Source organism: Aspergillus foveolatus (genome assembly GCF_047715535.1).
Source record: "Aspergillus foveolatus strain CBS 279.81 unplaced genomic scaffold BDW70scaffold_23, whole genome shotgun sequence".
NCBI classification, from domain to species: domain Eukaryota; kingdom Fungi; phylum Ascomycota; class Eurotiomycetes; order Eurotiales; family Aspergillaceae; genus Aspergillus; species Aspergillus foveolatus.
In genome coordinates, this window is record NW_027396087.1 from 210,656 (window position 1) to 225,922 (window position 15,267).

General features: G+C 49.4%; 6 protein-coding genes across 6 annotated transcripts; 3 read left to right on the forward strand and 3 right to left on the reverse strand.

Moving 5' to 3' along the window:
• The first annotated feature begins 292 nt into the window (after positions 1-292).
• Positions 293-2,554, forward strand: smp3 (glycosylphosphatidylinositol-alpha 1,2 mannosyltransferase smp3). The gene is made up of 4 exons (XM_073744160.1): positions 293-531; positions 697-1,079; positions 1,128-1,255; positions 1,309-2,554. Exons 1-4 carry the CDS (start codon positions 423-425, stop codon positions 2,327-2,329), a joined length of 1,641 nt encoding a protein of 546 aa, XP_073596127.1. The 5' UTR covers positions 293-422; the 3' UTR covers positions 2,330-2,554.
• Positions 2,555-3,049: 495 nt separating this feature from the next.
• BDW70DRAFT_50544 (putative UV excision repair protein (RadW)) lies at positions 3,050-4,791 on the reverse strand. The gene is made up of 7 exons (XM_073744159.1): positions 4,590-4,791; positions 4,477-4,524; positions 4,345-4,417; positions 4,201-4,280; positions 3,808-4,143; positions 3,307-3,747; positions 3,050-3,254 (listed from the first exon to the last, which is right to left on the reverse strand). Exons 1-7 carry the CDS (start codon positions 4,605-4,607, stop codon positions 3,135-3,137), a joined length of 1,116 nt encoding a protein of 371 aa, XP_073596128.1. The 5' UTR covers positions 4,608-4,791; the 3' UTR covers positions 3,050-3,134.
• A 1,532-nt stretch (positions 4,792-6,323) lies between these two features.
• Positions 6,324-7,727, forward strand: BDW70DRAFT_168083 (uncharacterized protein). Its single transcript, XM_073742367.1, has one exon. The coding sequence runs from the start codon at positions 6,521-6,523 to the stop codon at positions 7,700-7,702; it is 1,182 nt and encodes a 393-aa protein (XP_073596129.1). The 5' UTR covers positions 6,324-6,520; the 3' UTR covers positions 7,703-7,727.
• Positions 7,728-9,640: 1,913 nt separating this feature from the next.
• On the reverse strand, positions 9,641-10,972 carry rip1 (ubiquinol--cytochrome-c reductase catalytic subunit RIP1). The gene is made up of 4 exons (XM_073744161.1): positions 10,426-10,972; positions 10,202-10,290; positions 9,979-10,129; positions 9,641-9,917 (listed from the first exon to the last, which is right to left on the reverse strand). Exons 1-4 carry the CDS (start codon positions 10,688-10,690, stop codon positions 9,736-9,738), a joined length of 687 nt encoding a protein of 228 aa, XP_073596130.1. The 5' UTR covers positions 10,691-10,972; the 3' UTR covers positions 9,641-9,735.
• Positions 10,951-12,218, reverse strand: BDW70DRAFT_136147 (histone-fold domain-containing protein). The gene is made up of 4 exons (XM_073736814.1): positions 11,806-12,218; positions 11,660-11,745; positions 11,522-11,612; positions 10,951-11,469 (listed from the first exon to the last, which is right to left on the reverse strand). The coding sequence occupies exons 1-4, from the start codon at positions 11,879-11,881 to the stop codon at positions 11,165-11,167; spliced, it is 558 nt and encodes a 185-aa protein (XP_073596131.1). The 5' UTR covers positions 11,882-12,218; the 3' UTR covers positions 10,951-11,164.
• A 125-nt stretch (positions 12,219-12,343) lies between these two features.
• On the forward strand, positions 12,344-15,177 carry BDW70DRAFT_150192 (chloride channel protein; the record flags this gene model as incomplete). Its single annotated transcript, XM_073739116.1, has 7 exons — positions 12,344-12,815; positions 12,871-12,938; positions 12,991-13,350; positions 13,398-13,475; positions 13,522-13,847; positions 13,891-14,245; positions 14,290-15,177. 7 exons carry the CDS (start codon positions 12,344-12,346, stop codon positions 15,175-15,177), a joined length of 2,547 nt encoding a protein of 848 aa, XP_073596132.1.
• Positions 15,178-15,267: the final 90 nt, after the last annotated feature.

Consider the following 15,267-nt stretch of genomic DNA (forward strand, 5'->3'; position numbering starts at 1 on the left):
TTAAAGCCACTCAATCTTGATCCACTCAAATTAGTTTCACGATCGAGTTTGGAACAGTGTTTCTGCCTTATCCCAATGAAATGAGATGAATCGATAGTTTGTCTTAGTGATATCATTCTCCAACGCGTCTCTTTCCACTCGCTGCTCTCCCTGAATTGCATTCCGGCTATTAGTTTCTTTTTTCTGCTCCGTACCTTTTCTCGTTTGTTTTTTTTCGGGTAAAATCTTTACCGTCGAGTAATTTCTTTCCTTCGAGAGTCTTTCAAGACCTCTTGCCCAACGACCCGCGTCTTGATGTCGCGACGTGATCACCTTTGATCGGTTCCACGACGTCCTGATTGCAGCAGCATGTGCAGTACAAGAATTACGCTCCGGATATACCTCCATCTGTCTAATCCCCCATCTTGCAACCTATCCAAACCATGTGGAGGCGAACGTACTTGCTCCTCTTATTAATCCGGGCCTACTTCGCGCTGAGCCCCAGCTACATCCACCCTGACGAGCATTTCCAGGGCCTCGAGGTCTTCGCAGGTAAGCTCTTTGTCAATTAAACCGAGTTTGTCCCTGGCTTGGTGCGGCTTGGGTCATTTGATGATGCGGCGGCGCGACTGATTTACCCCTCACCACATCACATCACACCATGCGCCCAATATTCACCATCTTCTGTTTTGGAATACTTACGCGTTTCTTTCGTAGGCCGAATCCTCTCATATCCGTCGCGGCTACCGTGGGAGTTTATCTCCGAGCACCCAATCCGCAGCGTCTTTCCGCTGTACCCGATTTATGGCGTCCCGATAAGCCTCCTAAAATGGTTCTATACCGAGACTGGGACGGAAAGCCCACCGGCGGAGCTAGTATACTATGTTGTTCGGGGGGTCATGTTCTTGCTGAGCTTCGTGCTGGAAGACTGGGCCGTGCACGATCTGGTGCCTCTCCCGCGCCATCGCCGAGTAGCTTTGGTGTTGGTGGCATCCTCATATGTCACCTGGACTCATCAGACGCACACATTCTCGAACTCGCTCGAGACGCTGTTGGTTGTTTGGGGTCTAGTCTTGATCAACCGTATTATTGATAACAAGGTTCGAAACTGGGAATCTGTAGAGTGATGACTGGCTAATGGGTGATAGCGGCGCTCCTCTCTCTTCTCATGCGCTATTCTATCCTTTATCTGCGTAGCAGGTATCTTTAACAGGATCACATTTCCAGCCTTCCTGGCCGTTCCAGGACTCCAATTGTTACCGCATTTTTGGCGCAAGTAAGTTTCGCTGCAGTTGTCTTAAATTCTGGTTGTTTACAATTGCTGCGCAGGCCATTATCGTTCTTTTCCCTTGTTGGTTTCGGTCTCGTCTTCTTCTGCATTGCTGTCTTCGCCGACACGACATTCTACAAACCATCGGCATCGTTCGCGGATGTCTTGCGCTCGCCGGTAATTACGCCACTTAATAATCTCCTCTACAACACCGACAATTCCAATCTGGCTCTCCATGGACTTCATCCCCATTATAACCACTTCCTAGTCAACCTACCTCAACTTCTTGGCCCTGCACTTGTGGCTATGGTTCTGCAAGCGTACAATCGGGGCTTCATAGCCTCTTGGTTGAAGAACCTCCGCGCAGCTTCTGCTCTATCGGCAACCGCAATGTTGTCAATCTTTCCTCACCAGGAACCTCGGTTCTTGTTACCTTGTGTGCCTTTGCTCCTCAGCTGCCTCCAAGTCCGCAAATCGCGCATATTTTTAGGAGCTTGGGTCATATTTAACGCAGTCTTGGGTTTCTTGATGGGCGTATACCATCAAGGCGGCGTCGTGCCCACACAGCTAGCAGTCCCATCCGTCATTTCGACTACCACGTCTCCGTGGCATGAATCGTTGAAGGGCACGCAGTCTCTATTCGCTACTGTACTATGGTGGAAGACATATTCTCCGCCATTGTGGCTACTAGGCGACAACTCTACCCTAAATCTGAACATCGACACCCGTGACCTGATGGGCAAGCCCGGGCCAGATATGGTCAATGAGCTTGAGCGCTTAGTCCCCACCTGCGGCTCAAAGCAGAAGAGCACCGATTTAACGTCGAGCTTGGAACAGCCCGATGCTGTCTTCGTTGTCGCTCCCAAATCAGTGACCTTTCTTGACCAGTTCCTGGCTCCGCAGTCTCCTGAATCAAGTCTGGAACTGCTTGAGCTATGGAGTTACAAGAAGCATATAAGTCTGGATGACTTGGACTTTGGCTCCGATGGCGTTCTGCCCACCTTGAAGCGCGTGATTGGCAGACGTGGATTGGGAGTCTGGCTTGCGCAACGACCCGGGTGCCGCGCCATTGACAGTTAAGCTTCCAAAGCTATGCCCATCCGTTTTATGTCAGTCAACACAGCTTATGTCAAGGTTGCGAATAGCTAACACTCGCAATTCACCTCGCTACATCGCTGTCTATATCCCTGATTGACGCCAATCTCTTCTCTATCTTCACTTCTCTGCACATGCCTTGTTCTTTCTCCCCTTTTCTTTAAATTCGATAATATTCCCGGTTGAACTGATTAGGAAATTATATAATATACCCTTCCTTCCTATCTACCCTTCTTTTTTCGGAGTTTTCACATTCGTCCTAACACCATTTGGTTGGAATCGATGGCAAATATACCCTCCCAACATTCTCGGATGATATTATGACAATCCTATTTACTGCGTCGAGTCTTTCCTACGAGAAGATTGACTTCAGGAACTTGAAATAATCTAGCGTACTTTGCGCATTTCCGGCTTTTCACCAGTCCTGCTCCGTACTACTGAATGGTATTGCACCAGGATTGTGGTGCAACCAGCAGCTTTTTCATGTAGCTTAGTGGTATCTCTATAATATAGGTCACATAAGCACATGAAATTATAAAGGGCGGCTGCTTGAATTGTGTCAACTGTGTACAGAATCGAGTCGGCGAAAGAGATTTTGTCCAAGCATAGCTTGTACACATAAGGTACGATTACTGAGGCACCGATGTCCAATATCTGGTCGGAGTCCAGTCGCTACGAGAAAGAAGAAGAGACATAACGTAAGCCGAATCGCGGTTACTCAGTATGGGAGGGGGATAGATTGACAGAAAAGTAGCGGCACACCATAATTAACTAAAGCCGCATGATAGTTTCATGCATCGTCACCGTCGTCAGAATTCTCAAACAGATAGTTTGCCGCGAGCTCTTCGTTCTTATCGCAAGCGAAATAGGCTTGAATAACCAGGTCTCGCGGAAATCCGAGTCGGCAAAGCTAGGGCTAAGTCAGCTAAGAGAAAAATAAAGGCAAGGAATTGAAAGCATACCCGTTCGATGGCGTCTCGCTCCTCTTCCGTAACGTGAATCTGGGTTGTGCCCGGAGGAAGTGCAGCATCGTCCTCTTCGCTCAACAATTGAAGGAAAGCTTCCTCGTTTTGGCCAATGAGTTGAGCAATCTGGGGGTTACCCTGACCAACTTGCTGAAGGATAGGTTCCAGCATCTGAGGTTGCTGTTGGACTAGCTGGCGAAGTTGCTGGAAAGCTGGATGATTGCGTAAGAAGTCGAGTGATTGGGGTTCGCCACCAGACGCACCGCCAGCGCCACCTCGACCTTCACCAGCCTGAGCAGCAGCCTCAAAGAGGTTGACCGGCTCGTCTTCTCCAGAGGTGGCAGGTGGAGCTCCGCTAGCAGCGGGAGCTTGAGGAGCGGCAGGGGTAGTAGCGGCAGATCTTTGTTGTTGCTCCTGCTGGATATTTTCCGGAATGCCCTTTATTGCGAAGGCAGAGATCAGTAGCTGCTATGTAGGTTGAAATACGACGAGACTCACATTCAGCAGATATTCGATCGCCCGGTCCGGGTTGAAGAACGCCGCCCTCATAGCACGGTTGATTTGCTCCCGCTCAAACCCCATGCTCATCATTTGGTTGATTACTTCTTCACTTTGCGAACCAGTCAGCAGCGCTGAAGGATCGTTGAAAGTACCTGCAGAGGACTGAGCAGCCCCAGATGAAGCGGGCGATGGGGTCGCCGGGACTGGGCCAGAGGTGGCTGATGTAGATGTGTTTGTGGACGGAGCAGGAGCAGGAGCAGGAGGGGGCGCGGGAGTTGAAGTCACTGATTTAGCTGGTGTTGACGGACTTTGCGAGGACGGCTGAGTCTTGGGCTAAGGAATTACGCAGTTAGTACGGTTGGATCAGTGGAAAATTAATAATCCTTATACCTTAGAAACCATGCACACGATAAATCCCTTTTCCTCGATGTTGTAGAACTCAACCGTCTTGTCATCTTGAAGGATCTTCCCTGCAAAGTTGGAAAATACGTCAGGCATGATTATCGACACGTTGCAAGAAAACAATCAACTAACCAGAGTAAATGAGCTTCAGCGAAGGCACATCCCACCCCTTTTCCGTGGAGATCTTCTCTTTCACCTGGCCGACCTGAAATTCAGTTAGGCCCGCATCGATACTGGCTTTCGAGCTGGAGCAGGATGACTTACAGTCTCCGACGGTTCCGCATCGATCACGAATTTCTGTTGTTTCAGATCCTGTAGTGACACACGTCAGTATAATCATGAAATTAGATGTTTGTTGTAGCAGAAAAGGTACATACTCTGAATGTGAGCTTCATCTTGCGCCACTGGAGGAAGGTAGATAGCTGAAAGTGGGGGAGGGGAGACGGAAGACTGGGAGTAGGAGAGGGTAAGGACCTGGCGGATAGAATTGTATTTTAACAGAGATAGATGAAAACAAGGCACAGGACAGGAATAATTTAAAGTCTGCAAAAGAGCTGAGAGGCAGCAACAGAAGATGATAAATTATGATGGCAGGGTGCCAGTAGAGAGGATGGAGCAACGGGAATTGCCAAAAGGCAGAAGGCGGTCAGTCACAGCCGCTCCCCTCACAACAGCCACTGCACCAGCCTTATACTCTGTGCACCGCCACAAGTCATGCCCCTCCAGATCCCATATCCAGATCTAATATCATCTACCTGAAGTGGGAGCCTAGATGTTTCCTCTCTTCTTGCTGGAATCGCTTCAGGCAGAAACATTGGCAATTGACAGGCACCGAGTCTATTCATCTGCACATGATGCCCTATATGAGTTCAAGAGGCAGCAGTATTGTATCTTTAACATCGGAAACAGATACATTCCTCTTGAACACGCAGCCGAGTGGACGGCAGCCTGTGCCATCTGTTTGCCATACTCCGTTTCAAAGAGTACTGTGAAGCAATTTCTAGGCGCTTTGGCGATATCGGTTTAGTTCAGCATATTGTGGCACTTTCTCGCGAACAGTCGCCTGGACTCTGCCCGACCTTTAATCAGCCTTTGACCTGTGATAAAGCCGACATGTCCCCATGGATCAGTCACATATCATGATCTTGCAAGACCGCGATGCGTGAAAGTTCTGTGATGTCTGATCTCGTCAGCTTCGTTAGCTGCTCGCACCGTCGGGCGTCGTTGAGATCATCTCCATTTTTCATATTATGACCATCTACATTGGCCCCCGAGTCTTGACTAACTTACAGACCGAAACAACGGTGTTCTGAGTTCAGGCTCTCTGAAGTAATAACCAAACTGGCGGTCATTATTTGTCTCCAGGTGTTCTATGGACACGTCACTTTGTGGATCCAGGCATCTATTGGATCTAGCACTCCCAGCACATCCCGTGTCTATCAGTGATCACAATGGGCGGTCATTATTGGAGGATACTTCAAAATACGGAAATCAGGCACGTCGAAAGCCTTGACAAATTGGTTACTCGTTCGTTGACAGGGCCTAATCGGTATGACCATGCAAGACTTTTTCGAGCAGCGGGCAGCCAATCGTTGGCTTCACAGCATCGAAAGTACAAGCCCTAAGCAATCAATTGCGGTCTAGGGGTCTAGGCATGTCAGGCACGGGCACCTATGCGGCCTCACAGCTCATATCCTGGTGAAGAATGATACTTGGTTGTTCAATGTGATGCTTATTCAATGGCTTCAGGTGGCTGGGTTTTCCCTGCCAAACAAACCTTGCTTCTTGTTATTCGGAAAGACATCATGTGAGCAGCTGAGCTTGAGAGAACGAGCTTTAACGTATTCAATTATTGTGCTAAAGTGGTATATTTCCAAGATAGCATGCTATTGTCGTCATTCTGCTCTTGACTGAAGACGTGGTCAGTCATACTTTGGCTTCAATGCTTGGCCTGGATAGTCTATTCTGAGTCACTTGTAATTGCTATCAATCCAAACATTAACACAGGCCTATCCCTGACAATTCGCTAACGTCTTTCATCCTGTCGTCCAATTCTTTCTGGCATCCCTTTCTCAGATATACAGGCTGCTCTTTCCAATCATCTCAACAGTCTCAAAAACTCTCCACCTCGTCTATATCTCTTATTTCCTCAACACACATCTAGGCTTTCTCTGCTCGCAGACCCCTACTCTTATTGCCTTTGCGCCTTACAGCTCGCAAGCCCAGAACTCTGTCTCCGGTGTCTTTCGCCAATATCCTAGGTACTGCGTTGTGCCGGTGCTTCAAACATTCAAGACCCCTATTAAACATGCGCAAAGCCTTCCCGGGCTACCTGTTGGGAGGCACCTCATTGTTTCTAAACATCATTGTCACCGTCCTCCATGGTGTGTGTTATGGCTCTTCTAGAGCTTTTACACCAGGTGGATCTTTCATTGAAGCGGTCACTGCCAGCTTCGGCGTCCTCAGTTGTTTTGTGGTTCTCGCCTTGCTGTTGATTCTGACAAACGTTTCAAAAACGAACGCTACTGTACCGCGGGAAGGATGGAAAACCATCACCTACGGATGTGGAATCGGGTATTTCATAACTGCAACTGGCGTGACGGCGGGAGGAATAACATGGAGTGCCCTGCAGGCTGTGAGCGAGGCGGCAGGTTCAGGCATTGGTTCAAATCGACAAGCGCTGTTGATTGCCCGCTGTGCGTTATGGGCACTCTCGGTTCTTACGCAAGGAATGTTGTGCGGCGTCCTCTTGACGACCACCTCGAGCAATGACAATTGCAATCAATGGCCGACCCCAATCCCATACGAGCTCGGCAGTATTGCCTCCAACCGAACAGAGGTACACCAAAAAGGAGCGTCTCGCGCACCCTCGTCGATTGCCGAATCGCAATGCCCGTCCATTGAGACCATAACTCCGAACCGACCATCGATTTGGAGAAAAACGTCTCATCGATCAGACCGTTATTCCGGCAAAACACTGATCCAGTCAGACTCCAAATCTAATTCATTCGACCTGGACTCCACTCTCATTCCCTATCCCGAAAGTGCAATGACACGCACCACAGTCAGCGCTTCCTACGAAGATCAGGGCAGCGATAAGGGTCATAGTCGGCCACAGCAGCTTCAACGGAGTGGCTCGCAAATCAAACGGTCCCTCGACAGTGTGATGCTTCGCCCTTCATCAACCATATCGTCCTCTACGCAGTTAGAGCCAAACAAGCAACCTCCTTCAAAGCTCAAAGTGCCTGATGAAAGCAACATACATCCGCTATTTCGCTCTGGTAGTCGCTCCCCTCCTCCGACAGCCACGCCAAGTACAATGGTAGTCGCCGCGCCGGATGCGGGTCAGACGATTACCGTGAGCACTCTGCAGAGAATGAGGTCGACACGCTCATTTGGGACATACTCTCCGCGAAGGAAGTCTTTGTTGGAACAAACGGATTACCTTTTTGAGGATGTGGAGCATAAGGCAGGGTCTATCTTGGGCTAATACCCAGCGGACGCGCTCGATACAGTGACGCCGCCATGTACGCACAATACATATGTTGATAGAATATTCTTGTTATTTAGCGAACGATACCATTACTCATTATCTATTAAAAAGCTTGCATCGGTCAGGTAAGGTAATCTTCGCACGAGCGGTTCGGCTATGGCACCATTGGCCCAGCCCGGTGCAAATGAAAACGAAAAGTCGCAAGTTGATACCAGGATATCCTTTCATGTTCTACTATACAGCGTCGCTGGCCGGTGGTGCACCCATCCAGTCCCGTATACGAAGTTTTAGGCAGATAAATGCACCCCCCAAAGGACGATTTGCCGAACTTTATCAGCAACCCTGTTAGCCGAGTCAAGCAATATAGGCCGAAGAGGGGAAATAAAGCTATTGCCGCACAACTTGCTTGAAAGCAAAGTACTGTTCTGCAGGGATAAATTTGGCTGATCGTCCTGTCCTGGCCCTGGAGAGTGTAGCTCGGGAGTGATCATAGGATATTCGGAAGTAGGAGATGCGGGTTATAGATGAAGGGTTGTGGTGTATAGAGGTTCAGTAAATCTGGATCCATAGAATATATGAGGCGGAAAGCCTAGAATTAGGGTCTCTGCGATGTCATATATGGCTTTATAGAGGAGAGTGTTGAGACTGAGATTGATGCTCAGGGGATAAGAGTTCGACGTTCATCAATCGGTCAGTTAGTTCTCCTCGAGTAGTTTCAGAGAGGCTGTCACAGAGTCTCTGAAACCGACACAACAACATCGACCTTGAATGGTGTCCAACCTAAACCAAAGCTTGAGAACTTGGTACGCGAACCATCCGCTGTTCAGCCGACCACCACTTTGCCTGCTAATAGATGATATCCAGTATCACGTTAGTAGGGGCCAGAAAGAACATCATCTATATTGCTGACTGTCAATCAGTTGGCCGGTCTCCATGAATATAGGTAGCACTGTCCTGTATGAAAGCGGCGATGACGGTGCAGTCTCGGTGGCTGTGCCTGCCAGTTCCCTAACTTCTTCAAAGAACTGTCTTTAAGGGGTTCCCGGGCTAGTCTGCTGTTAATGCTCGAGATTACTGAGGGTTGGAAGCTGCATCCATTGGATCAAGTTCAACAACGATTATAACCGCATCGATCTGTCATTCAGACCTATAGCTTTAAAAGATCTCGCCCGGCACCCTTCCCTCCTGGCTAGGATGTCGGTTGGAACCCCATACATCTCTAGGGAAAAGCAGAGCTCGTAGAGTCCAATGACAAGTTGCAAGTATATGCTTAAACCGTGGGGTTTCCAAAGTTTGAAAGAATACTGGTTCGCCGAGTGCCAATTTGTTTATCCTCTTCAGAACTTTCGAGTCAACTTGCCCAGGAACCGTACAGGAAATTCTATGAGGAGGTTAGCATCTAGAGGATTTTCGTACATGCCAACTCACGTCCTGCATAATGGCCCCCTATCTCCAGACTGTTCGAACGTGTTTCAGGTGCGAGAGTATATCCCCAGCCCATCGGGGACCTGATGTCTATGCTGCTTAGGAGAGACCCGGCTGCGGAAAGCTGGAGATGGCAAATACGGGACTATGACCAAAAAAAGCATATGGGCCAGAATAAGCGAGGCATGGACAGATTGCTCAAAATGGCAGATCTACCCACCAGGTGGCTCGAAACCCATACCTTGAAAACATTGCAAGCTCAATTGAACAAAAGAAAAGGTAGACTAGAATACATGACCCAAAATCTTCAGCGACATTTGTCCATCGCCCCTCGCCTCGGGACCAGTTCCTTATCTCCCACAGCGCAAACCGGAAAGGGAGAATCAGAGTCTATACTGCAACAGGAGACCCCATGAGCGGTGAGTGTACAAGCTCTAAACGCGGAGCAGAGTTGAGAATAATAGAACAAGCGGCTCATTTTTGTGGGTCAATATAAAAACACGGTCCCTCTAATCTTAACATAACAGGGATATTCATCTAAGCACAAACCTTATACTCTCTTAAAGGATTCAACACTCAACCACCAACAACAAATATACAGCCGCTTAACCAATGACAAGGGTCTCATCGTCGGGGAAGTTGTACTGGGGAACCTCCAGGTTCAGAGGGGCGGGTCCCTTCCTAATACGGCCGGAGATATCGTAGTGCGAACCATGGCAGGGGCAGAACCAGCCGCCGAAGTCACCGGACTCACCGATGGGCACACAACCAAGGTGGGTGCAGACACCTAGATAGGTCAGCGGTTAGCTGCTGTCGGAACCCATATATATATATATATCATATCTTACCAAGCATGACGAGCCACTCGGCCTTCTGCACACGCTCCTCATCGGGCTGGGGGTCACGGAGGGTCTTCCAGTCGTAATCCTGGGCCTCCTTAATTTCATCCTGGGTACGGTGACGGATGAACACGGGCTTGCCACGCCACTTGATGATAACCTGTTGAGCTCCGGTTTAGCCGCAAGGCCTGCAAACGCAACACAAGAAGGCCCAATGAGAATATAAACATACGTTCTTGCCCTCAGGAATTGTAGCGAGACCGATTTCAACCTTGGCCTGGGCGAGGACGTCGGCGGAGGCGGACATATTGACAAGGAAGTCTATAGCAAGAGTCACCGTCAGCCAGGTGTTTGTAGTATGATTCACCAGTACGCTATTTTGCGAATCCGATTCCAAGCAAGTCGAGTATCGCAGCCTCCAACCCACCAAATATCACAATGCTCAGGAACACTTACCCTGAACAGTAGCCTTGGCCCCAACGGCAGAGGCCAAACCCATAGTACCGGCGACGAAGTAGGAAAAGACCTGGTTAGAGCGAGGAGCCTTCTTAGAAGAGTACTTGCTGAAATCAGGGACCTTCAGGGTGTCCTTGGCGGTAAATGGGCTGTCGAAGCTCGAGCTGTACCGTTGCTGGGAGGCGACGACGGCGCGGGACGTTGTGGACAGCTGCTTGCGGGCGCAGGCACGCAGCAAAGAGCCGGAAGTGAAGGAGAGAGCCATGGCGAGATAGCAATTGCGGATCAATTGCAGAAGAACGACCGATGGAGGCGGCGAGGAGAGGGGATGGGACGTTACGACGCAGAGAGGAGCGGATGAGGAATTCTGAGGTTGAAGCCGACGGACTCCCGAAGATGAAATATACTCGGGCGCTGATTGGCCGGCCGTACCCGTACAATCACGTGACTGGGAACCAACTCTACATCAAGGCACTTTGTATGCTCAGAGTTCTAGCGATTATAAACTCCGAGTTTAATGAAAAGATCGAAGCACGGGCAATTCCTTTTCTTTATTTGGTTTTGTGGTCTTGATTGAGCAATTGGTGTCGTTAATACTGGCTGGGGCAGTGTCATACGATATTATCTCATCAAACCATAAAACGATGATTATGCCAACAGAATATACAAGCCAATAATACACCCATAACCCAAAACCCAGAATGACTCCTAAGCCTACTCCTATCGTTTTACGCAACAGTTATTGATCTGCCATTTCTACATCATCATCCTTTGCCTGCGAGTCACCCGGCGCATCCACCAGCATCATAACAGTCGGAGGCCTTGATCCCCGGGGTACTGAAGCCTCTTTCGTCTCTGACAGGCTGTCCTTCTCTGTCTCAGCTACCGGCGGTAGGGCCCCGTTTAGCGTGCGCTGCCCCTTCTCGATCTCGAGGTCCTTGCCTGATTCCTTCGCTCGCTTCTCCTTGAACTGTTTATAGGTTGTCGTCTTCGGTATGACATCGGCGAGAAATTCCAGGTTGTCTATCCGTGAAACAGCGGTTGCTACACTCGACAACGTTAGATTTACTGTAAGGCTCGCTGTAGAGGAACCTACCCAGGTCCTTGTACTGAATAGTTTTTCGAGGTTTTCGTTCCGATTTGACGACATTATGCCCTTGCTCCACGAGATATTGGATGAAGAGTTCCTGGATTCGTTTAGTTATTGCCGAAGCGAGGGAATAAGCCACCGTACCGTAGCCATTGCGACGACAAAGGTCGCATTGTTCGAACATTGGACAATATCATCATCGAGTTGGATTATCTTCTTAATACGAGAGACTGACAAAAAAAGTCTTAGCAAGTGGATATATACGGACATCAAAGGTACGTTTGACGTACTAGGAAGAGAGCTTTGACCTGTGATCTCTGGAGACGCACTCAAGCCGGACGCGGTTCTGGTATCTTTGGTAGGCATGGCGACGCAATTGAGGGGCGCAGCAGTTGTAACAGGGTAAGGATTTGAGTTTTATGAATCTGTAAGCACGCCTAATTCGAACTCAAAGACGCGGTAATTCTGGTGACTGTGGACGAAGCGGCTCGGGCGCGTTACGCATACAATATCGCGTGGCGGACAATGGGGGAGCGAATAGGTCGTGGATTCTGGATCAAGTGCTTTGCAGTGGGTTATCGCGATATAAATAGGTCGCTCTCTGTATGGTTGGTTCTTAATCCAAAAGTCATAGATTCATGTACTGCTAAGTTCTCACTCGAGTCATTGTCACTGCAGACGACTGTTGCGATAAGCGTTTCGAGTTTCCTTATCTCACGTGGCGCCGCGTACTATCCAATAATGACGGTCTGTCGACGGCTCCGGATGTTGCCCTTTCACTCAAGACAGCTATGCTCGCCCAGTGCAGTTAACAAGGCGATGAGCTCAATGCCTGTCTCATCGTCCTCGCGGTCCCCTCTTCCCTCTCCCTCCCCGCTGACCGAACGTCGCCTGTGGAGAACTTTCTCGGGGTTATCAGCCTCGTCGCGACCACGCTCGCCCACAGGCAATGGCCATGCTCCGGTAACGGAGGAGATCAGCGAGATCAAACGGTACGAGGACTTTACCACTATCGACTGGGTCCAGGATGCGGTGCACGAGCAAGCGCGACGGCGGATGAAGCGGCAGGAAGGCTCGGGGTTTTGGGACAAAGAAGGCACCTTTAAATGGAGGCTTAAAGTACGGGAATCTTATGACGCTGGGCAAGCTTGGCTTGTCATTACGATTGTCGGGGCAGTCATTGGGCTGATAGCGGCTGTTTTGAATATCATTACTGAGTGGCTGTCGGATATTAAATTGGGTTACTGTACGACAGCGTTTTATCTCAATCAACAGTTCTGTTGCTGGGGTGCTGAAGGAGGTACGTCTGGTCCTTTTTTGTAGTCCTTGTGGCAAGCTAATTTTGATTTTTCAAGGATGTCCTGAATGGCGGAATTGGACTTCATATTGGGTTGTGAACTACGTCGTATACACCTTCTATGCGGTACCTCGATCCTTTCTCGCCCCAACGTTAGGCAACAGCTGAGTGTCGATAGGTGTTATTTGCATTTATAGCTGCGAAGTTGGTCAAGTCTTTTGCACCATACGCTGCCGGATCAGGCATCTCCGAAATAAAATGCATAATCGCCGGCTTCGTAATGAAAGGTTTCTTGGGTGGATGGACACTTTTGATCAAGTCAATTGCGCTCCCACTGGCCATCGCTTCGGGTCTATCAGTAGGTAAAGAAGGGCCAAGTGTTCACTTTGCAGTCTGTACCGGGAACGTCATCTCGCGATTCTTTACCAAATACAAGCGGAGCGCGTCGAAGACTAGAGAAGTTTTGACGGCAACTGCAGCCGCCGGCGTCGCTGTTGCTTTTGGCAGTCCGATTGGTGGCGTACTGTTCTCCCTCGAAGTATGTACTCTCCCCTGAACTTTGAATCGAGTACTGACGTAACGTAGGAAGTAGCGTCCTATTTCCCATTGAAGACCTTATGGCGGAGCTACTTCTGTGCTCTGGTTGCGACGGGAGTGTTGTCGGTATGTTTCCGTTGTCTCAGTAGAGCATATACTCATGTTTGTACAGGTGATGAATCCCTTTAGAACTGGGCAACTCGTCATGTTCCAGGTGCGATATGACCGATCATGGCACTTTTTCGAATTGATATTTTTCGTCATAATTGGTATATTTGGTGGATTGTATGGAGCGTTGGTGATCAAGTGGAATCTCCGCGTCCAGGCATTCAGGAAGAAGTACCTCTCTCAACATGCCGTGGTTGAGTCCATGATTCTAGCCGCTGTCACGGCAGTTATATGTTTCCCGAACATGTTCTTGAAGATCAACATGACCGAAATGATGGAGATCTTGTTCCAAGAATGCGAGGGAGAGCATGATTACCATGGCCTTTGCGAGTGAGTGGCCCGACCCTAACCGTTTTCATTGCTAATGAAGTAGGTCGAAGTATCGCTGGTCAATGGTGTTCTCATTAGCTACAGCCACAATCTTACGGATATTCTTAGTGGTAATATCCTATGGCTGTAAGGTGCCGGCTGGAATTTTTGTTCCATCAATGGCGATCGGGGCGTCTTTTGGCCGCATGGTCGGTATTATGGTCCAGGCATTGCATGAATCGTTTCCAGATTCGAAGTTCTTCGCAGCTTGCGAGCCGGACCTCCCTTGTATCACGCCTGGCACCTATGCATTCCTAGGCGCTGGCGCAGCTCTGAGTGGAATCATGCACTTGACTATCTCAGTGACCGTGATTATGTTCGAGCTGACTGGGGCTTTGACCTATATTCTTCCCACAATGGTAGGCAATGCGACACCTAATCGTGGCACAACTGACATATCTAGATCGTGGTGGGCGTCACCAAAGCAGTGGGTGACCGCTTTGGAAACGGCGGCATAGCAGACCGCATGATCTGGGCCAATGGGTTCCCATTCCTTGATAATAAGGAGGACCACGTCTTTAATGTCCCTGTTTCCCATGCAATGACCACTGACCCGGTATCGCTTCCTGCCTCTGACTTCCCAGTGCGTGAAGCAGAGCACCTTCTGAATGATAACAAATTCCAAGGCTTCCCAATCGTAGAAGACCGCTCGAGCAAAATCTTGGTTGGGTACATTGGCCGCACGGAACTGCGTTACGCTATCGATCGAGCCAGAAGGGAAGGTATGATTTCTCCTAGCGCTCAATGCGTGTTCACCAAGGACGCAGCGGAAGCCTCAGTCGCTCGCCGCGCCTCCTCTACTTTGCAGCATACTCTCTTAACACCCGACACTTTCGATAATATCGAGAGCAGTTCTGGGGCGAGTTTCGTGGACTTTAGCAGATACATCGACAACACGCCACTAACCGTACACCCACGCCTGCCGCTAGAAACCGTCATGGAGATCTTCAAGAAGATGGGACCTCGTGTCATCTTGGTTGAGCACCGTGGCCGACTCACGGGCCTTGTCACGGTCAAGGACTGCCTTAAGTACCAGTTTAAGGTCGAGGCCGAGGAGCAAGCACTAGCTGCAACCCACCACCCCGAACTTCCCCTTGGGGCGTACCAGGCGAAGGATAATGACACTCTTGAAGAACGCATCTGGAATCTTATGCAGAAGATTGGGTCGAAATTTTCCAAGACTTCCGGACGACCACGAGATGCCATGCCTGTCCCGCAAGACGATCAATCTCCAACTGGTGTAAGGAATGACGCTGATGATCGGATGGTCGAGTTGGAAGAACGACCTTAGTATTAGAATTTCGGTTGTATGGTAATTGAAGTATAGACGAACAATCCTTTATCCTACAAACTTCTCACTCTTAACCGCGCCCCTCCCCAT